This window comes from Caretta caretta, chromosome 1 (assembly GCF_965140235.1).
Source record: "Caretta caretta isolate rCarCar2 chromosome 1, rCarCar1.hap1, whole genome shotgun sequence".
NCBI lineage: Eukaryota > Metazoa > Chordata > Testudines > Cheloniidae > Caretta > Caretta caretta.
The window spans coordinates 346,811,104-346,834,359 of record NC_134206.1 but is presented as its reverse complement, the minus strand read 5'-3'; the positions used below and the strand labels follow the sequence as shown (position 1 = coordinate 346,834,359).

The following is a 23,256-nucleotide window of genomic DNA, read 5'->3' as shown; positions in this document are numbered from 1 at the left end:
CCGTTTTCATTTTCTTACTGATTTATTAAAAAATACGCTACCTCCAGTCATGTGCATGAAACCTCAATTCCCATACAAATGAATTATTAGGTCCAGATCAGAGAAGCAGGAGTGCAGTAGACCACCATGCCCCTCTGTGATCGGTTTATGTGCTTTTGGCTGTGGTATGTGTTGCACAATTTGTTATAATTTGTGGTGATGTTTTGACTTGAAATTTAATTTCACCCTTCTTCTGAGCTTAGTATTCTTTTCTTTTGATTTTTGAAGAGCTCAAGTTAGTTTGTAATTTATTAGGAAAACCTTTAGAAGACACAGTGGCTCAGAGTATGAAATGTCTATCTTTTTACCTTTCCAGAAAGAGTCGCTCTTTTAGTACTAAGTGAAATAAGTTTCAGAGTAACAGCCGTGTTAGTCTGTATTCGCAAAAAGAAAAGGAGTACTTGTGGCACCTTAGAGACTAACCAGTATGCATCCGATGAAGTGAGCTGTAGCTCACGAAAGCTTATGCTCAAATAAATTGGTTAGTCTCTAAGGTGCCACAAGTACTCCTGAAATAAGTTTGTGGTTTCAGATCAGTCTCCAATACAGTAACCCGCTTTGTGGCTTTTCTTTTAACGTCATTTGGAGAGATAACACTTGGTCAGGAAAGCTCTTGTGACCAACTGATCATGAAGACCAAATCCGCTTTTGCATTCACAAAAGGATGATCCCTCAAGATCAAGGCTAAGGCCTTTACAGTGCATTTTCGTAAACTGTTCTTGTTACAGGTTTCAGAGTAACAGCCGTGTTAGTCTGTATTTGCAAAAAGAAAAGGAGTACTTGTGGCACCTTAGAGACTAACCAATTTATGTGAGCATAAGCTTTCGTGAGCTACAGCTCACTTCATCGGATGCATACTGTGGAAACTGCAGAAGACATTATATACACAGAGACCATGAAACAATACCTCCTCCCACCCCACTCTCCTGCTGGTAATAGCTTATCTAAAGTGATCACTCTCCTTACAATGTGTATGAAAATCAAGGTGGGCCGTTTCCAGCACAAATCCAGGTTTTCTCACCCCCCACTCCCCCAAAACACACGAACTCACTCTCCTGCTGGTAATAGCTCATCCAAACTGACCACTCTCCTTACAATGTGTCTAATAATCAAGGTGGGCCATTTCCAGCATAAATCCAAGTTTAACCAGAACGTCGGGGGGGGGGGGTAGGAAAAAACAAGGGGAAATAGGTTACCTTGCATAATGACTTAGCCACTCCCAGTCTCTATTTAAGCCTAAATTAATAGTATCCAATTTGCAAATGAATTCCAATTCAGCAGTTTCTCGCTGGAGTCTGGATTTGAAGTTTTTTTGTTGTAAGATAGCAACCTTCATGTCTGTAATTGCGTGACCAGAGGGATTGAAGTGTTCTCCGACTGGTTTATGAATGTTATAATTCTTGACATCTGATTTGTGTCCATTTATTCTTTTACGTAGAGACTGTCCAGTTTGACCAATGTACATGGCAGAGGGGCATGAAAATCTAGAATGATAGTTTCCATAGACTGTGTTGTGGCCATCTAAATAGATTAAATGTTTTATGGATGCCATAGTAATTAACCTTGAATTGTAACACTGTGTAAACAATTAAACTCAAGTTTTAAAAGTGTATATGTAAAAAAAAAATAGAATATGTGATAGTATGATGTGGAATAAAGATTTCATTGGCATAATGGCATGATTTTTGTGATGCCACATTACTCAAGAGTTTCAATGCCCTAAATCAGGTCTAGTAAGTGCCAACAAACCCATTGTACCACACCACATCAAGTGCTCTGTATATGACCCACATGTTACAGAAAAACTATTTTAGAGAAGTTTTGAACAGTTTTGTATGACTGACTTCATTTTTTATTCTTCCTATTATGAAGCCAAGTGCCTCAGCTGATATACCCTAAGTCCAAGTCTGCTGACATGGAGTTCAGATGAGCTCAGATCAAGCCATAAAAACCTCTTGAAAATTACAAAAAAGTACATTATCTAGACATAAAATGTCACAACTTGTTAGTCAATTGTCTTAGAATATTGTACATCCCACTGTGAAGCTCCAACATTTTCGGGTCTAGAAAAGCTTTTACTGCCCATGGGTTGAATCTTGCCTGTCTTGCATTTTGAAAGTGGGTGTGTCAAGGTTCCTCCCCCACTCTGAACTCTAGGGTACAGATGTGGGGACCTGCATGAAAAACCTCCTAAGCTTATCTTTACCAGCTTAGGTCAAAACTTCCCCAAGGTACAAAATATTCCACCCGTTGTCCTTGGACTGGCCGCTACCACCACCAAACTAATACTGGTTACTGGGGAAGAGCTGTTTGGACGCGTCCTTCCCCCCAAAATACTTCCCAAAACCTTGCACCCCACTTCCTGGACAAGGTTTGGTAAAAAGCGTCACCAATTTGCATAGGTGACCACAGACCCAAATCCTTGGATCTGAGAACAATGAAAAAGCATTCAGTTTTTTACAAGAAGACTTTTAATAAAAAATAGAAGTAAATAGAAATAAAGAAATCCCCCCTGTAAAATCAGGATGGTAGATATCTTACAGGGTAATTAGATTCAAAAACATAGAGAACCCCTCTAGGCAAAACCTTAAGTTACAAAAAAGACACACAGACAGAAATAGTTATTCTATTCAGCACAATTCTTTTCTCAGCCATTTAAAGAAATCATAATCTAACACATACCTAGCTAGATTACTTACTAAAAGTTCTAAGACTCCATTCCTGGTCTATCCCCGGCAAAGACCCAGCATACAGACAGACCCAGACCCTTTGTTTCTCTCCCTCCTCCCAGCTTTTGAAAGTATCTTGTCTCCTCATTGGTCATTTTGGTCAGGTGCCAGCGAGGTTACCTTTAGCTTCTTAACCCTTTACAGGTGAGAGGAGCTTTCCCCTGGCCAGGAGGGGTTTCAAAGGGGTTTACCCTTCCCTTTATATTTATGACAGGGTGATTGGTGGAGTCAGGGGGAGAGGCATTCCAGAATTAAGGGAAGATGGAAATACATTTCTGGAGAGACAAGATGGGTGAGCTAATTGTGACACTCTGTACCCCAAAGCAACACATTGACACCCCCATATTTACCATGGTGATGTAATTATGACATGTTTTGTACAAAGTATGCCTTGTAAGGTATCCTTCTAAAAGCCTTGATCTGTTGATCATTGGATTACATGTGCTATCATTGGATATGAAGTTATGAATATTGACTATGTACCAGTATTTCAAATGGGAGTAAAAAGAAAAGGAGTACTTGTGGCACCTTAGAGACTAACCAATTTATTTGAGCATAAGCTTTCGTGAGCTACCGCTCACTTCATCGGATGCATACTGTGGAAAGGTTTGAAGATCTTATATACACACAAAGCATGAAAAAATACCTCCTCCCACCCCACTCACCAGCAGGAGAGTAATCCACCAGTTAGGGGTGGATTAATTATGTTGATGGGAGAGCTCTCTCCCATTGGCTTAGAGCAGCTACACTAGATATCTTACAGCGACTCAGCTACATTGGTGCAGCTATGCTGCTGTAAGCTCACTAGTGTAGAGATAGCCTTAGTCTTTCGTGACTCTCAAGCTCCCGTGAAAAATAATGTTGATTCAGAGACTGAGATGTAGAGCCTGTTGCAGAGGGTGAAGGAAAGCGGGACTTTTGAACCCTCTGTCTCTTGCGTGGTAGTTCATAGGGCCTCTGATGGAAAAACTACTTAGCCATATTCTTAGGTCTGAACAATGGGCGTTAAAACTTCCTCTTATGGGCAGGCCTGTGTATCTCCAGTGAGTGGAAGGTAGCTCTGGAGTCCTTCAGGGTATGCAGGGATTTATCCATCTTCTGACTGAAGGGAAGTGTGATTCATCGAAGGGAAGGTCCTTATTGGCATTCTGGACCTCCCTAAGGAACCACGATTCCCTGCACAGGACGATGGCAATAGCCATAGAGCTAGAGGATGTATCGGTGGCATTGACTGCAGGATTGTAAAGCTGTTTTGGCCTTGGGTACCTATGTTACCCCGTTCGCAAGACTCCACCTTCGTTGCCTTCAAATGGTGCTGCATTGGTATACTCTCCAAACCACTCTTCCACGAACCGGTAACAGTTCTGGCCAAAGTATTGTCTTCCCTGTAACGGTGGACAACTCCTCGGCAGGTATGCATGGGTGTCCCCTTTCTCCCTTCTTTTCCACACAGGACCATTATTACAGGTGTATCTCTGTTAGTTTGGGGAGCCCACGTGAACAGGCACACATCATAAGGTACCTGAACATCTCAAGAGTCCATGATGCACATTAAGATCCTGGAGTTATGACTAGTCCGGAAAGCATTCAGGTCTTTTCTTCCATTTATCCACATTCTCCATGTCATTATAATGTCTAACAATGTTATGACTGTCTTTTATATCAACAAGCAGGGAGGAGTGAGATCCATCTCCCTATGTGCAGAAACAGTCAGTCTCTGGAACTGGTGTATCAACAATAGAACCACCCTATCAACAGCTTACCTTCTGAGGAAGCAAAATATGCTTGCAGACTCCCTCAGCAGATATTTTTCAATCAAACATGAGTGGGAGCTCCATGACATGGTATTGCGCAATATTTTCAATCTATGTGGAACCCCAACCAGAGACCTGACTGCTTCTCAAGCAAACAGGAGCTGCACCATATATTGCTTCAGAGGAGCCCTAGGTTACCACTCCCAGGGTGACCCTCTGCTTCTTCCTTGCTTGGACCAGTTCAACTATGTCTTCCCTTCTCTGGTGCTCCTGCTACAAGTTCTATGCAGAATCCAGCAGGACAGATCTGATCATCCCTTTTGGCCTAGACAGTTTTGGTTTCCCAACCTCCTACACATGTCTTCCCAACCATCAACCATCCTCCCAATGTTTCCTGAGCCAGTGGAATGGCAAGATCAAATACCCCGCTCTGTGTACGCTCCACCTCTGGGCTTGATATTTGGATGGGCATCGTCCTTAGAATGTTCATGCTCCACAGCCATGAAAGTCATCCTTTCTAGTAGTAGAACGGATTCTACTATAAGGTGTTACCTAGCTAAGTGGAAGCGCTTCTCTTCTTGGGCATGTCAAAGGGACGTTATCCCAGAAACTGCACATATTCCTCTCTTCTTGGACTGTATCCTCTCTTTGAAGACATCAGACTCATCCATCAGCTCCTTGCAAGTCAACTTGGTGGCAATCAGTGCATGATATACACCTTCTCAGGCCTACGTGGACTTTGCACATCCATTGTCCAGTAGATTCTGGAAAGACCTAATCAGAATCTTTCCATCTTTTCAGAAGCCTACTCTCCAGTGTGACTTAAACATTGTTCTCTCAGTACTCACAAGGCCCTCCATTGAATTTTTAGCCTCTTGCTCCATGTCTCTCCTTTCCATGAAGGTCACTTTCCTTGTAGCCGTCAGCTCACCTAGAAGGATTGGTGCGCTTGGAGTAATGTTGGCAGAGCCTCCTTTATACTGTGTTCCAAAAGGAAAAGTTTTATTTGCATCTGTACCCTAAATTCATTCCTAAAGTAGTTTCCGAATTTCACCTTAACCAGTCGATTTACTTATTGTGTTCTTCCCAAAACCGCACGCTTCCACAGAGGAATTAAGTTTCCACTCCCTTATGTTTGGCAGGACTTGGCCTTTTACCTGCAAAGAACAAAACCAATCAGGAAATCTCAGAGACTATTCATCACTACAGTAGAAAGAATCAGGGGGCATGCCATTTCCAACCAAAGAGCCTCCAAATGGATCTCTGGCTGCATTCTATTCTATCAGCTATTGAACCTTCCCCTGGGGTAAGAGCTTATTCTACCAGAGCACAAGCAACAACTGTGGCATCACTTCAGAAGGTACTCCTCCTTGGCATCTGTAAAGCAGCCACGTGGAGCTCTGTTCACATCTTTGCGAGACATTATGCTCTGGTGCAGGACTCCTCTGCTGATACTTCATTTGGGATGGCAGTCCTCCACTCAGCTCTACCATCTACATCTTTGCACTCTCATCCTACATAGGTACTGCTTGTCAGTCACCCACAGTGGAATACAATAGGGACCATCGCTCAAAGAAAAAGGGGAGGTTTGAGATGCGTGGTCCCTATCTGTATTCCACTATCCACCCTCGTTCCCCTCCGCTTCAGATCCTATCTGATTTGTGGTAGAGAAGAAACTGGAGGGTCAGTCGGTCCACTCTGCCCTTTATCCCCTTGATCCCAGGCAAGAGATGAACTAGAGCTCATGTGCCAACCAACAGGCCCTACTTTTAAATTCTCTGAGACTGGGCACATGGTGTGCATGCATAACCCACAATGGAATACAGCTAAGGACCAAACATCTCAAAGAACCTAAAGTTACAGGTCAGCAACCGCCCCATATCACTTGTTGGTGAAAGGGAAAAACTATCTAACAAAGGAAGCTTGATTTTAAAAAGATAAAATAGCAGCTGTTGGAAGTTACTCAAAGTTTGGACTATTAGAATAAGTTAGAAAGAAATGAACTGGTGAGCAAAGAGCCAGTTGGACAGTCAGAGGATGAGTGGTTAATTTATAACATAACTGCAATTTATGACATGAATATCGCCTCCACATAAAGTCTGAGTGTACACAAGTGTAAATACATACACACACAACAATAAGGATTCCATTTATGGATTATCCAATCATGTAAAAATTGACTCCCTCAATGATGGCAACAGCCTCCTGATTTATGTTCCAGTCATCCTCCTCCTTCCAGTTCTTCCTTAAAACCAGTTTTTTATGCAGCCTTCCTACTATACAAAGAACTAGCACTGGTTCAGAATTTTTTGACTAAAAGCTTTTTCATCAGAAAATGCAGATTTGTTGAAACTGAAACTTTTTCGGGGAAAGAGTCAGTTTCTACTAATTTTTTAACATGGAAAAAATTGAGGAAGTTGCTAAATTGTTAATAAATTTTGTTTCAACATTTTCTAAATAAAAATTTCCAGTTTTACAACTTGAAAGAGGCTTTTGTTTAGAAATTTAAACTACCGTAAAGTCAAAACTGAAATGAGACATTTTGACCCGAACTAAATTTTTTTGCATTTTTGGTTTGTGACCGTTTTTGAAATTTTGACGTGTCATCCCAAGTCGGGATGGAAACATTTTTCTATATAGAATATTTTCTCTGGATAAGAAACTTTCCATTCTAGCTCTGCAGTGAACTGCTCACCAATAATGCTTCTGCTTCGTCTTGTACTTTAACAGTTATCCCACCTTTTGTTTGTCAGGATTATACTGTAAGATGTTCAGTGCAGGGACCTGGGTTCTTTATACGTTCTGTAGAGTGCCAGGAATGTTTTCACCACTATAAATATTCGTTAGGTCATAACGTTTTCACTTTCTCCTCTCTTTTCAGAGTGCACAGTTCTACAAAGTAACCACGGAGCAATACCAACAAGCTGTCAAAGAAGTGGAAGCTAGGTTCAAGTAAGGCTCCCCCTCCCTCCCCCCGATACTTTTGAGTATGTGAATATGATGAAGTTGTGTTCATATTAAAATAGGCAAAAATTTCTCCACCTGACCTAGCAGCCTGTGCTTGGAAGGTGGCAAATGAAATATATTTTTGCAGGACTGGTTATTGAAATGAAAGAATTTTGGTGAAATCTGGTAGCCAGCCCATATTGTATTATGTACCTTGATTGCATAGAAATTGACAGCACAGTTAGTAGTATATTAATTTATTTACACCTGATTCTATTTAAGAATGCTTTGAAAAACTCTACTCCTTAAACATGCATCTTCGTTAATGTAATACCAGAACTTGGGTGCCAACCTTGCATTTCAGTAGTAGTCATCCCATTCTTGTTTAGCATAAAAGGTATTTAAATCAGTGATTTAACTTTGCCTGTAATAGCGAAGGTCAGGTTGAATTATTATTAGACCTGAGGATGGTTAAATGAAGATGCAGTAATTGATGGACCAAAGAGACTCTGACCCTTAGCTTTGGACTTTCAGTTTCTGCCAATTCTTCCATTAAGCAGAAAGTGCCATTCATCATTTTTGTATGAGTATGAAAATAACCTTTTACAACCCTTTACTCTCACCATCTACCAATAGATACTGTAGACAAAAATTATGGAATTGTGGCCATATTTTGGGTGGAGGTGTGGAAGCCTATGTAGAGCTCTGATACCCTGCCCCCGACTACGTCTGGTTTATAGTAGCTTAATAAAATGATAAAAGTCTTTAACAACCTTAATATAAAATTACTACATGTTTCAGTGGTTGGATCTGTTTGCCATTTCATTGTGTATTCACTTACATATTATTTGAGAATCTCTTTTTAGTTTAGTGTTATGTTAATTTAGTGCTGGTTAAAGGTACCAGGTTTGCAGCCTTATGGACTGAACATTTCTGACCATCGAACAAGTATTGATTGAACTACACAATGACACTGTGCTTCAACCTTGATCTGGAGGAACTGCAAGTAGGAGTGAGAAGATGGTTTGGTTGCTATTGATCATTCAGTTGTTCCTTCCCTCCCTTTCCATCTATGGGGCTAATTAATTTTATCAACGTCATTGAATTTGAAACATCTAATTAGCACCCTCCTTCCTTTCTTTAATTAAAAAAAAATATATTTTTCATAGTGTATGCACAACATGGCACATGACCAGGATTCATTACCGAATTTGGTCCGCTGGCTGGATCATTAGCTTTTTTGGCCCAGGCCAGGTACTGATGGAGAGCGCATCATGAATGCTGATCCATGTTACTAGATATGAAATAAGGGAATAGTTGGTAGGTGGTAGTAGCTATTGTGACTTATGTCCAGTGACTTCGTTTGCAGAGTTGGGAGGCCTGCCGTGTTCCAGCCCCCAGCAATTTCCAAAATCAGTCAAGTACTGCCTGGCTCTTCCAGATGTTTACAGGCCTGGCCTAAACAGCAGGGTTCTAGGTGTAGTACCTAACATCACACAACATAAAATCATCTGGGAAGTTTAAAAACCAGTTGTGAAAAGCATTCCGTTCAGTCCTCCTTTAACCAGAAAAATAGTTGTGCAAAGGGGATATGGGGAATGGGATTGTGAAATCCTCAGACTTGTTGAGACTTCCTTCTTCTGATTGTCAACAGAGACATGAATGACCATTGAAGGAAAATAATTTCAGGGAAGTTTGGCCTGCATGTGCAAGTAAGGAAGCATAACAGGTGAACTGATGTTATATCTAGGATCGAAAAAATTGGGTTTGTCTAGTCTGGAGAAGAGTAGACTGAGAGGACACGGTAACAGTTTTCAAGTACATAAAAGGTTGTTAAAAGGAGGAGGGAGAATTGTTCTTCTTAACCTCTGAGGATAGGACAAGAAGCAATGGGCTTAAATGGCAGCAAGGGAGGTTTAGGTTGGACATTAGGAAAAACTTCCTAACTGTCAGGGTGGTTAAGCACTGGAATAAATTGCCTAGGGAGGTTGTGGAATCTCAGTCATTGGAGATTTTTAAGAGCAGGTTAGACAAACACCTGTCAGGAATGGTCTAGATCAGGGGTTTCAAACTCAAATGACCACAAGGGCAACATGAGGACTAGTACATTTGCCCGAGGGCTGCACCACTGACCACCCCCAACCTGCGCTGCCCTGGCTCTGCCCCCACTCCACCCGTTCTGTGAGGCCCTGCCTCTTCCCACCCCTTCCCTGCCCCATTCCAACCCCTTCCCTGAAATTCCCACCCCAACTCTGCCCCCTCCTTGCCTCCAGGGAGTGCAGGGGGCTCAGGGCAGGGGGTTGGGGTGCAGGAGGGGGCCGGGGTGCATCAGGGGGCTCGGGGCAGGAGATTGGGGTGCAGGGGGCTCAGAGCAGGGGTGTGGGGTGTGGCAGGGGGTTGGGGTACAGGAGAAGTGCGGCAAGGGGCTCAGGGCAGGGGGTTGGGGTGCAGGAGAGGTTCAGGGGGCGGGTCCGGCCCGGCGCACACTGGGGGCAGGGCAGGGCAGGCTCCCTGTCTGCCTGCCCTGCCCGCGTGCCACTCCGAGAAGCGAGCGGGGGGGGAAGGGAACAGGGGTCTGTGTGTTGTGCTGGCCGCTCCTCCAGGTACCTCCCCTGAGGCTCCCATTGGCCAGGAATGGGGGAACACACAGACCCCTGTGCCCTCCCCCCCCCCGCAGGTTCCGGCCACTTCCCGGAGCTGTGCGGGGGAAGGGCAGGCAGCCAGGGAGGGAGCCTGCCCTGCCCCCGGTGCGTGCCAGGCCGGAGCCACTCTAGGTAAATGCTGGGGGGGCCGCGGGGAGCTGGCGGGCCGCAGAAAATAACCCCACGGGCCGCATTCGGCCCGCGGGCTGCGTGTTTGAGACCCCTGGTCTAGATAATACTTAGTCCTGCAATGGGTGCAGGGGACTGGACTAGATGACCTCTTGAGGTCCCTTCCAGTCCCATGATTCGTGGATTAGATCCTTAGGGTATGTCTACAATGCAGTTAAAAAACTGCAGCTGACCTGTGTCAGCTGACTCAGGCTAAGGGGCTGTTTAATTATGGTGTAGACATTCAGGCCTGGGCTGGAACACAGACTCGAGGACCCTGTGAGGTGGGAGGGTCCCAGAGTTTGGATTGAAGCCCAAGTCTGAAAGTCTACACCACAATTAAACAGCCCTTTAGCCTGAGCTCTGTGAGCCCTTGTCAGCTGGTGTGGGCCAATCGTGGGTGTCTAACTGCAGTGCAGATATACCCTCAGACTATATCTTTCATTGTTGTTTGCAGTGTTATTGTAGCCATGTTGGTCCCAGGATATGAGGGAGACAAGATGGGTGAAGTAATTTTGACCAGTCAAAGATATTATCTCACCTTCCTTGTCTCCCGTAAACACTTTTGAAGCCAGTTGTTTCCTGTTTACGGTCATCCATAGATGACCAAGTCCCCAAGTGCACCTTGGCAAACTCATCCGTCTTGTCAGCAGTTTCTGATAGTTGTACTCAAATACACTTTGTCAACAGTCTCTAAAAATAGACCTGGGTGAGAAATGGCTTTCTTGTCATTGAACATTAAAACGTTCCCTGTTACCCACTGGGATGATACCAAGACCTCTTGAAAATTTTAGCAAAAAAACTAGAAAGATTGATTCACCCCAGAATAGCCAATAGGCTGATGGTGTCCTCCACATAAAGGCTATGGCACTTTATGTGGAGGACACCAGGGATGTGAAGGACACAAGGTCTGGGGTGAGGGGGCAGGGTGACTCTATCTCTTGACAAAATTATATCCTTAATTTTAAGCATGAGAGTAGTCTCCTTGAAATCCATGCTAATAATAAATACAGAGGGCCAAATACAAGGGTGTTTTTTAAAAAGGGGAGGTTTGTATCCCAATCCTGTTTTATCCAACGCTATGGCTACACTGCAGAGCTTACAGTGGTGCAGCTATGCTGCTAATGCAGACACTCTAAGCCAACAGGAGATTTTAGGAGAGAGGACCGAAGCCTGACCCCACTTGAACCCCACCCCCTGGGTTGGGAGGGCCAAGCTTGAGCCTTACCGCCCCGGGTGGGGTGAACCAAAGCTGAAGCCCAAGGGCTTCAGTCCAAGGCAGGGGACCTGTAACCTGAGCCCCGATGCCCAGGGCTGAAGCCCCGGGTGGTGGGGCCCAGGCTTTGGCCCCAGCAAGTCTAAGCCAGCCCTGGTGACCCCATTAAAATGACTTAGGGGTCCCGACCCACAGTTTGAGAACCACTGACTTATACCAACCTACGTTGTAGTGTGGATGTAAGCTAAGATGCCAGCGTTTGTTGGGGTAGCCTGATTAGTGGTTCCAGATATGGTTCATTGCTATATAGAGGCAGAAAAGACTAGAAGAAAAGGTATTTGGAAGTACATTTATAAATTCAGATATGTTTCATAATTAGCAAAAATAGTGAGGGACACTTGGGATGCAAATGGATTTTATTACCCCATATTTCACATTTTCCTTCATGTAAAAGTCTCTTTTTAAAACTGTAAATTTCCATGCTCTTGTGGGGTTAAACTAAATGAATGCTATTTTAACACTGTCTTTGGTGTGGGGTTTGATACATAAATTATGAATGATTTAGTGAAATCTAAAGATGATGCTCTTTTGGTATCACCAGCCGCTTCTTGTGTCAGTGTAATTGAATGTGAGAATGGAGGACAGGGTTTCAAGCAATAATGTTTAAAGAGCTTGTTTAATTGGCTGTAAAAGAAGAATTAAATAAGGTTGAACTGCTAAATTTATAATTCTGTTAAATGTGTAAACCAATGTGCTGCATGTTAGTACGATTTCAAGTTGAAAGTGTGAGATTAATAGCACTAATTGTGGTATTGTTACGAAGCTGCTCCACTAATCATTTTAAACGTCTCGAATTTTAGGAAGTTTCATCCAGATAGCTTAGAATTCTGTTTCAACTTTTAAATTAAAATTTATTTCTAGAGTTTGAAATAACTATCTACCTATCTTTCTTGCATTTTCCTTACCTTCCTCCCTTCAGTCCTTGAAATTATGTCATTTGTGGCTTCAGTGGGCTTTATGCACAATTCTTTCATTAAAGGGAGAAGACTAAATACCCTATATAGACTTGTATCAGAGAACTCATATATCCTCTGTATTTTGTCTGCACTATTTATTGATGCCTGCTTATTATCTACTTCAGTGCTGCATGAATTAGTGTGATATTCCAAATGTGCATGATAAATGTTTTATCTCTTTAAGGCCCTGATTCACATTGATCAAATTCTAAATCATCAAATGGTTTATCTCTCTAAGACACTAATTCACATTGATCAAATTCTAAATGATCAGGTTCAGTCAGTTCCTGCAGTACACAAATTATATTAAAACAACATTACTAGAGCATGCTGCCTTTTCTAATGTAGGAGTTATGTTACCAGCAGTTACATTATAACCAGAATTATTATATTATGAAGATGTCTCCCTCATAATTAGAAGTATACACAAGAAGAAAAGAATGCAATATTACAGGATGAGCAGGGCTTTTGGTGAGGATTTGGGCTTTTACTGACTAATTACATTTTGCATCTGTATGGGTTTTTCCTTTAATTTGGAGGGCTGGTAGCAGGAAATTTGGCAGCTGTAGTGGTGACATTTTATTCCCCCATGGTCTTCAGAGCCAAGTAACATCTTGATTATTCAGTTAGGGATAAAATAATTGTAGAGGCCAAATTCTACCTAAAATAAATGTTATTACCTTCACCTCTGTGGGTTTTTTACTTCATTTGGTGGATTTCAGCTTTAACAGCTGTGCATTAGTGCATTTTTACAAACTGTATCATTGCCCCTCACCGGTTCCATTTCGACCCATGCCACAAAACTACCTTGCTAGTACTGCTGCTGTTTTGGAGAGAACTTTTCCATAGTCGTTGGGGGACTTTGCCAGGAAATGCAAGCTGTGAGGTAGTGATGAAATCCAGGTGGCCTCTGGGAATTAGGTCACGCTGTTGTGGACTGTCCAGGTGGTGTTGCTGCAGAGCAAAACAAAGGTAAGCCTCTTTCCAGGAACGAAGAATGTCACTTCAGTGCTCCAAAACTCCCAATGCCTTTGAGGGAGCCAAATTCTGGGCCTCCTGTTTTGTAACACTGTTTTTCTGTCTCTGTTTATAGTGCCAAACACTCCGACATCTAGACACCAGTATAAAATGAAGGTACACAGATAGTTTTTAGCCATAGGTATGTGTACATTGCACAGTTTTTTTCAGTGGCATATAGAGAGCATAACCTCATAGCCCCCAGCACAGATCTAAATAGCAGTATCTCAGACAAGTAGAGTAAAGGCATACCTGAAGGGGGTGGGTATGTCCGAGAGTCCATTCCCTACACTTTCTCTCTATTTGCCTAAGCAGTGCCTCCCTGTCTACGCTGCTATTTTTTACAGTGTCCCTCTGCCTCCCTGCTTCTGGAGCCTTTTCCTGTCTCATTAAAAGACTCCCCAAGCGGGGAATGGCGCTTGCAGGGGGGAGGTGGCAAGGAAAGGCTTGGGCAGCTCCCCACTGTGGAGCCTCTCTTCATCTCAGGGAACGACTTCCACAATGGGGAAAGGCTCGGGCAGCTCTCCATTGCTGGAGCCCTTCCCCGCAGCAGGGAAAGACTCCGGCAGCTGGGGGTGCAGCAGGGAAAGGCTCCACCAACTCTCTGCTGCTAAACCCTTCCCCTGCTTCAGGGAAAGATTCCAGCAGGGGAAAAGGGTGTGTTGCTTTCACTGCAGCATGTAGCTATACATACACTATATGCTGCCCCCAGTGGTGTGTAGGGTAGATGTGGCCATAGAGGCCTCTATGTACCACTCAGTTTGGCCTACTGATGGATGTTACTGGTGGATTTTGTTTGTTTTTCTCCGCTCACTGTGAGGTTGCCTGTATGTTGTTGAGCCCTACAGTTGTGGGGATTGCCTCTGTGAAGAGTTGGCTCTTGTGATTGATCTAACTTTATGCTAGGGGGAATGCACAATGTTTTTAGTAAGACCTCTCAGCTTATTCTGATCTCTTTTCACAGTGAGTTTACTGTAGTGGCTAGTTTAGAACCTTCCTCTAAATATTCTTTCTATGTGGGACCTGATAGTTTCACCTGATCCTAGATAACTTCCACAGCTCTGATGGGAGACATGATATATATATATGATAGCCAGGCATCTGCCTGTTCAGGGCCTTGAAGCTTAGAACTTTGGATCCAGAATTGGATGGGAGAACCAGAGGGCGTGGCAGAGGATAATAATGAGGTATTCCTCCAATTGGCAACTAGTGTGCTGTGAAATTTAATTTATTCATGTTTGTAAAACACTTTCAGGTCCCTGTCTGGAAAGTGAATTTAGGAGCACAGATTGCTTTTGATCATTTATGGTCAATTGTACATACGTCAGGAAGGAGATACGCTCAATTTATTGAATCATCTTTACTTAACTTGTTGACCTAAAGAAAGTACTACAGTAAAAGTTTAGGAAGAGGTTATTGTCAACTTGTCCTTTGTCTAAATGAACAAGGAAAAAAACAGACCTTGAAATATTATTGCCCGATCCTAAAGCAATGGTATTAACTTTCTGTACTTTAAAAGTGCAGTGCAGAGAGAAAGGATGGTCTTGTGGTTGAAGCACTGGACAGGGTCTGAGGAGATCTGGGTTTAGTTCCCTGCTCTATCACCAGTGTAATCTTGGGTGAGTCACTTAATCATCCTTGTCATAAATATAAAGGGAAGGGTAAACCCCTTTGAAATCCCTCCTGGCCAGGGGAAAGCTCCTCTCACCTGTAAAGGGTTAAGAAGCTAAAGGTAACCTCGCTGGCACCTGACCAAAATGACCAATGAGGAGACAAGATACTTTCAAAAGCTGGGAGGAGGGAGAGAAACAAAGGGTCTGGGTCTGTCTGTATGCTGGGTCTTTGCCGGGGATAGACCAGGAATGGAGTCTTAGAACTTTTAGTAAGTAATCTAGCTAGGTATGTGTTAGATTATGATTTCTTTAAATGGCTGAGAAAAGAATTGTGCTGAATAGAATAACTATTTCTGTCTATGTATCTTTTTTGTAACTTAAGGTTTTGCCTAGAGGGGTTCTCTATGTTTTTGAATCTAATTACCCTGTAAGATATCTACCATCCTGATTTTACAGGGGGGATTTCTTTATTTCTATTTACTTCTATTTTTTATTAAAAGTCTTCTTGTAAAAAACTGAATGCTTTTTCATTGTTCTCAGATCCAAGGGTTTGGGTCTGTGGTCACCTATGCAAATTGGTGAGGCTTTTTATCCAACATTTCCCAGGAAAGGGGGGGTGCAAGTGTTGGGAGGATTGTTCATTGTTCTTAAGATCCAAGGGTCTGGGTCTGTAGTCACCTAGGCAAATTGGTGAGGCTTTTTACCAAACCTTGTCCAGGAAGTGGGGTGCAAGGTTTTGGGAAGTATTCTGGGGGGAAAGACGCGTCCAAACAGCTCTTCCCCAGTAACCAGTATTAGTTTGGTGGTGGTAGCGGCCAGTCCAAGGACAACGGGTGGAATATTTTGTACCTTGGGGAAGTTTTGACCTAAGCTGGTAAAGATAAGCTTTAGGAGGTTTTTCATGCAGGTCCCCACATCTGTACCCTAGAGTTCAGAGTGGGGGAGGAACCTTGACAATCCTGTACCTCAGCGTCCCCATCTGAAAAATGGGTTTTACAAGGGTTTTATGAAGATGAATTCAGTAGTCTTCTTGATGAACTTATAGACTCCATAGATGGGGAGCTCATCGCAAAACCTAGATAGCTTGCGCTGTTGCCTGTTATTTAGGATAAATAATTTTATGGATAAATAGCTTCAATCTTCCATGCTTTCACCTTTCATGAGCATTAATTCACTTTTAAAATAATATGTAGTATTTACTGAATCCCAGCAAAAATACCACATAGTGTCTTTGAATAACTGAAAACTGAAACATATTTGGAAACAGTGGGCCAGATTCTGCAGCCCTTCACTGAGCTGAACTCCCACTGACTTCTTTAGAAGCCCTGCTTGGCAGAGGTCATTGGAATCTAAAAAAAAAAATTGAGGTAACTAGCTTCTTCCTCTTATAAAGGTAGCACGGAACTTATTAGTGCTGTATTAGCACTCAGTGATTTTATTTTTACTTGCCCCTGGTAAAATATTAGACAATACTATTCTTAAAACCCCACATGTGTAAGTGCCGTGCAAATATTAAGTAATCCTCACAGTATGTCTAAGGGTAAATTGTAGCATGCACATTTTACATTATTTTTACATGACATTTAATTTTCCAACACTGAGGCACAGAGGTTGGACTCACTCCAGGTTATTCAATAAGTTAGTGGCAAAGTTTACTCCTGAGGGAATTCGGCATCACTGCGCAAGTGGAGAATTAATGTCCCCCACAGATTTTATTCTTTCTCTGCAGAAAAACTGATTCCTGCACCCCTCCCAAGCAGTGGTCGGGGGTGGAGGGAGGAACACATGTCTGTTTCGGGCTCGGGAGCAGCCGGGGGAGATGTAAATCACTGCATCGGGAGGCAGGGCTGGGGACACCACAGCCGGTGGTTCCTACCCTGTGCTGGGCTCCAGCTGCTAGTCCCAGCTGAGCTGGGTGGGGACAGCACTTCCTCTTTCCCTGCATGGGCTGCTCCCAGGGCGAGGTCAGACCCATCCCCTGGAACCTCCTTCAGCTGCAGGAAGGTCCGCACCCCCACCACCTCCCACTTCCTACCTCTACTGCTCCCCAGCCATGGCGGGAGAGGTCACTGTATGAGGAGCTGTCCCCCAATCTGCCCAACCCCCATGCATCCAGACCCCACACACACCCAGACCCCCCTCCCCTCCCGCTGAGCCTCACCCCCGGCATTTGGAAACCCATCTCCGCACCCAGACCAACCCCGCCAAGCCTCCTGCACCTGGACCCCCACTGCACTGAGTCCCAACCAGCTGCACCCAGACCCCCCCCTGAAAGCCCCACTTCTCCAGCACCCAAACCCCTGCTGCTGAGCACCCTGCACCTAGACTCCCCTGCCGAGCCCCATCTCCCCCACACCCAGACCACCCCTGCTGAGTCTACCACCTTCACCTGGACCACCCCGCAGAACTCCCCAATGAGCCCCCATGCATCCAGATTCCCCCCTGCCCCCAGACCCGCTACTGAGCCACCAGCACCCAGACTGCCCCACACAGAACCCTCTCACCCCACACCTGGATCTCCCTACAATAAGCCCCTGCACACTTGTATCCTGCTGGGTTGAGCCTGCCTGCCCTACACCTGGATCACGGGGGCAGGGCTGGGTGTGTATGCATGCAAGACTCTGTCCCTCGCTGTGGAGCCATATGGACGTGCTAATATGCCTACTAAGGAATCTATTTGTCAAAAAACAGTTCCTGAATCTTTTTTTGTTGTCTGTATTATTACAGACATACTTGCTGACAAGTATTTTGTAATAAATTACCAAAATATTTGAAAATGGTCTGATTATATTATGTTACTTTGACAAATAAAATATGCACAATTTTTAATGTTTTGGTGCAGAATTCCCTCAGGACTAAAAGTTGCAATTAAATTCTGGATTTCAGTGTTCTGAAAATAATTCCATACTGAAATCATGTTCAACCCCAGTGGGAACCTTAGGGGGGAACATGGCACGATTTATAGCACAACCTACACATCATGAATGAGGGACTCTTGTTGTTTGGATAACAAGTTATGCTAGAGGGAATGCACAGTGTTGTTGTTGTTTGCCTTACTGTAGTGCTTAAGAGCCCTAGTCATGCACTGGATCCCAGTTTGCCAGGCACTGTACAAACACAGAACAAAAAGACAGTCACTGCTGCAAAGAGCTTGCAATTTAAGTAAAAGCCAAGAGACAGCAGATGGATGCTGACAGATGGCATGTCTGCAACAGCGCTGGCCCGACCATATAGGCAAACTAGGCGGTCACCAAGGGCGCCAGGCTTTAAGGGGTGCCAAATTAGACGGAAGGTAATTTTTTTATACAGAATAATTGTGTTAGTATTAATGAAAAGTGTAAAAAAAAATCTATTTTTATGTTTACATTGTTCATTTCCAATGCCAAGTAAATAATTTAAAAGTTCATTCTAGACGTCTCATTTTTCTCTACATTGAATGTGCAGGGGGGAGGCGGTGGGGATGCCAAAGTCATAGTTCGCCTACGGCATCAAAACCCTCCGGCAGGCCCTGGTAAACAACGAAACAATGATACAATATTGGTCAGCATGGTAGACCTGAGTTTAAGTGGTATTATGTAGTCTGTGTATGATGTCTATAGGGACACAATTTGAACAGAGTTTCAACATGTCTGAGTCCGAAACATTATTTGTTGCCTCTGCTTTGTAGAAGCTCCACTCAACATATTAAACCTATGAAACAATGATCACTTCATCTATGACAATTTTAGTTTCTTCTACAGCAGTATAGACATTCAACTTTCTTGCTCTGATCAATACAATCCATTAGGAATGTAGAATACCCAACAAAGCTGTATGAAATATTAATTATGTACATTTTAGGTAGAAGTAGATTCATTCTGAATGAAGTGGAAGCGGAGGATTTTAGAAAAGAATCTGTGATTTCTTCATGTGCTGTAATTTAAGCACAGAATCATGTTAGTTTGCATGTAAATGTTAAGTATTTTGTTGAGATGCTCAACAAATATAACTTGAGTGTTGAGAACTATGTCTGTAGACCAACAAATAAGGTTTCAGTGGGTTTATGGTAGGTCTACTCACCTATTTATTCATTTTTTAAACCAGTACTATAATAAACCTGTTCATTAAGAGAACTAAGCCATGTCTTGTATGTCTTTTTCTCCTTCCCCTTGTATAAACCTTAGGTAAATTAAAAATGCTCCCCTCAAGTAATCACCAGTTTTTCACTTAGCTTGGCATTTGCATGTGAGATTTTAAAAAAGCTTTTCTTTAAGACTTGAACAAGTCAGTAGTTAGAAACTTCTTTTTGTTGACATTAACTTAATGATTTCATTAAAATAGGAAAAATACAGATTTTTCTGGAAGGTAATTTGATGGAATAACCCTTCAAAATGAGCATAGGAAGAAGACATCTATTTAGATAATGTACTAGTGCAGCTTGAATCTTTTCCCATCATCACACGTTAACGTGGATGGACACACACTTGTGTTAAAATGCCTCCAGCCTCCGATATCTCCTCACATGGACACGTTAAGTAATTTTATAGACTTCCTTATGAAATCAAGTGAGTGAAACACTTCCTTCACGCTTCAGTAGCCAACAGTTAAATTGGCATGGTACTTATTTTTGTGTAATGGTAATCAACCAAGTCCCCTGAAAATTGATAGATGTGCTCATTAAGGGCTGCTCTTGCTGCTGGCTGCAGTTTCTTGAGTGACCCACAACCAGTATGAACTGCTGGTTCTTAGTGTAGCTGGCAAATAAACTCGGCAGTGATGCATCTGGCTTCACAATCCCTTTCAAGACTAAAGCCTCTTGTTTAAATGTGTTAAACATGCTTTGTTGGGAATTAACATAAACACAAGTTAACTCTTTCCCAATTACAGTATTAAAACAAAGGGAGGCTAAAAAATGCAGTCTTTTTTGATGCATTTGTTCTGTTTCTTTAATCTTGTGTTGCTAAGATTTACAAATTCTTTTTTTATTGCATCTGAGCCATCTGTAGATTGAAAATCTACAAATCTCACTGCCCCCGCATTTGAGCACGTACCAGCAAACCTGTTTGCATGAGAGGGAACACATTTTGCACAGTTGATGGTATGTTTTTTTTTAAAGTAGCATACACCTGTTTCTGGTTACAGGGTGAAGAATGAATTGCCAATTACCTCAACATGTTAGAACATGACACTTCATATTGTAGGAGTTTGTGCTATCTGTTTACCCATGGCCTCCAACTATGAAACCATCCGTTCTGAAAAGGGGTTGGAAAGAAATCAGTCCTTGATCAATTGCTAATATTATTTGTGCATGTGCAAGCTGCAGGAAGGGAGGTCAGTCCACTAACCTTTGTTTTCCCAGCAGAGCTCTTGAACAAGATGAAGTGATCAAAGCAGGATGCCAGTACATCATCACAATCTCATTACTTTGCAAGCTGCATGCACAGATGCTGCTGTTGCTGCATCAGGCGTCACTGATTTACATTCATAACACCTCCATTATAGCTCATTTGCTGCTAGTCGTAATTAACCAGTTCTTTTCTTTTTTTGCAGTAGTGTTGATCTAATACTTGAGCTGCAAAATGAGTGAAGAAAATAGACTGCAGTCACTCTGTATAGAATCCAGCTAAGTGCAATCACCGTTGTCAAACAGAAGTGTGCATTAAACAGTTTGGAAACGGCTAACACCAAATACTCACTTTATTACAAAGTGCTGTTATATTCAGAAAATGGATTTTGTAAAAAATAGTATTGTGAGGATCCATGTAGTATTTAGGTTCCCTCACTGGCTTCTAGTTCAAATTGAACTAGGTCATAAGTCAAAAGTTGTTTAGATTTTCTTGTTTTGGTAGGGGGGATTTTGTTTGGGGTTTGGGTTGTTTTTTTTTTTTTTTAATTACCAGCATTACAAGTTCCATATGTGACCTGCAAATCAAGCTGAGTTCTTTCTGCCTGTTCCATCATCACCAGTCATAAAGATTCACTAGGTAGAATTTAGCATCTGGTAGTTATGTTGATGATGCATGAAGCAAAATAGAATCTAGCTCAAAATAGAATCTCCCTTAACTGTGTGAGTTCTGTAGGATTAATTGGAGTGAGGAATTGTTTTTTCACTGTAGGAACCTGATGTGATTCGAAGTTACCCAAGGGGAGGGGAACGTGTCATTTTAAGCAGCTACTTTTCTGAGCATAGGTTCATTTTTAAGTGCAGTGCACCTTTGTGTGTCCATATGGAAACACAATGGACTCTGGAATTCAAAGTGCCATAGGAAACCCACTGATGGACCTTAGTTAATAACCAAGTGCTGAATACTCTTTGGCAATCTAGCCCTAGATTCTTCAGCAAGACACTCTGGGGCAGCAGACTGAAAATTCTGTGGCAGCTTCATTTAAATTTTTAAATTAGGAAAATGTATAATACAACCAGAACAATAGTCCTCGTGTTATTAATTTTGAAACTAAATTCAAGTTAGTTTATGTTGTCCCCACATTTTCATTTTTAAGTATGTTGCAGATGTTTGTACTGACAATACAACTGCCTTGTAGGTAGCTGGAGGGTGGGGGTGATGCTGGAGGGATTAGCAACTGGCCTGGAAACTGTTGGGACTTTTAGCACCTGTGGAGGTGTGGGGAAGTAGTTTGGGATCGTCATCTTTAGATTTCAGTATTAACAACCCATTGAAATGAACAGGAAAATTCACGTCTGAGCTGTTATTTCATTCTGTCTGCAGACTCAGGAAGACAGCACTGTCAGTGAACACTCAGTTCACTTGTTCATTGGTTAAATGCAACAAAATTCTTCAACGAGCAGTTGGGAAGAGGTGAATAATGGAGCCGTAGAATCACTGGCGATAATATTTGCAAACCCATGCATGACAGTAGAGGTGCTGGAAGACTGGAGGAGGGCTAACGTAGTGCCCATTTTTAAAAAGGGGGGAAAGGAGGGGCTGGGGAACTATAGACCAGTCAGCCTGACCTTGATCCCTGGGAAGCTACCAGAGAAAAATTTAAAAATTATAAAAAAGTTCAGTTTGCGAATATTCTGGAGGACAGGGTATAGCTGGTTTGGTGGATGGGGGAATGAAGCGGACATTATATACCTGGACTTTAGCAAGGCTTTTGACACAGTCCCACATGACATTCTGATAAGTAAACTGGAGAAATGCAGGCTCAGCAGAACTACCATTAAGTGGATACATAATTAAACAACTGAAAACAAAGAGTAGCTATTAATGGAATGATGTCAGATTGGAAGGGGGTCTTAAGTGGAGTTCCACAGGGATCTGTTTTGGGTCCAGTGATATATTTAACATCTTTATTAATGACCTGGATGTAGGAATAGAGAGCACACTGATCAGATTTGCAAGATAGCGTAAAAAATTAGAAGGGATCATCTGGGCTATAGACTACAAAATGAAATTCAACAAAGACAAATTTAAGGTGCTATACTTAGGGAGGAAAAACCAAATGCACAAATACAGAATGGGGGCTAACTTGCTTGGCAGCAGCACTGCTCAGAAGGGTCTGGGAGTGGTGGTGGATGACAACCTTAACAACAGTTATCAGTGCTATGCTATTGCAAAAAAAGCAAATACAATTTCAGAGTAACAGCCGTGTTAGTCTGTATTTGCAAAAAGAAAAGGAGTACTTGTGGCACCTTAGAGACTAACCAATTTATTTGAGCATAAGCTTTCGTGAGCTACAGCTCACTTAAATACAGCTCAAATAAATTGGTTAGTCTCTAAGGTGTCACAAGTACTCCTTTTCTTTTTGCAAATACAATTTGAGGTTTCATTAATAGTGGCATTGCATGTAAATCATGGGAGGTGATAGTACTGCTCTACTTGGCGATGGTTAGGCCTCAGCTGGAGTACTATGTCCGGTTTTGGTCACCAATGTATAGAAAGGATGTAGAAAATCTGGAGAGGATCCAGAAGTGAGTGAGAAAGAGGCTTAAAGGGATGGAATGCAAGCCAGATGAGCAAAGGCTGAAGGAACCGGGTATGTTTAGTTTGGAAAATGAGAAAATTGGGGTCGGGGGAGAAACATGATTGCAGCCTTCAAATACTTTAAAGGCTGCCATAAAAAAAGATGGAGAAAAGTTGTTCTCTTTTGCCACATAGGGCAGGACAAGAGGCAG

General features: G+C 42.7%; 1 protein-coding gene across 4 annotated transcripts in view; it reads left to right on the top strand.

The window, feature by feature from the left end:
• The window catches only part of CHCHD3 (coiled-coil-helix-coiled-coil-helix domain containing 3), a 239,683-nt gene that overhangs the window by 180,742 nt on the left and 35,685 nt on the right, over window positions 1–23,256 (top strand). For all 4 annotated transcript variants that reach the window (XM_048836700.2, XM_048836699.2, XM_048836702.2 and 1 more), the window contains one exon: window positions 7,404–7,474. In XM_048836700.2, the coding sequence (XP_048692657.1) occupies window positions 7,404–7,474 (71 nt within the window). The remainder of the gene's footprint in view (window positions 1–7,403; window positions 7,475–23,256) is intronic.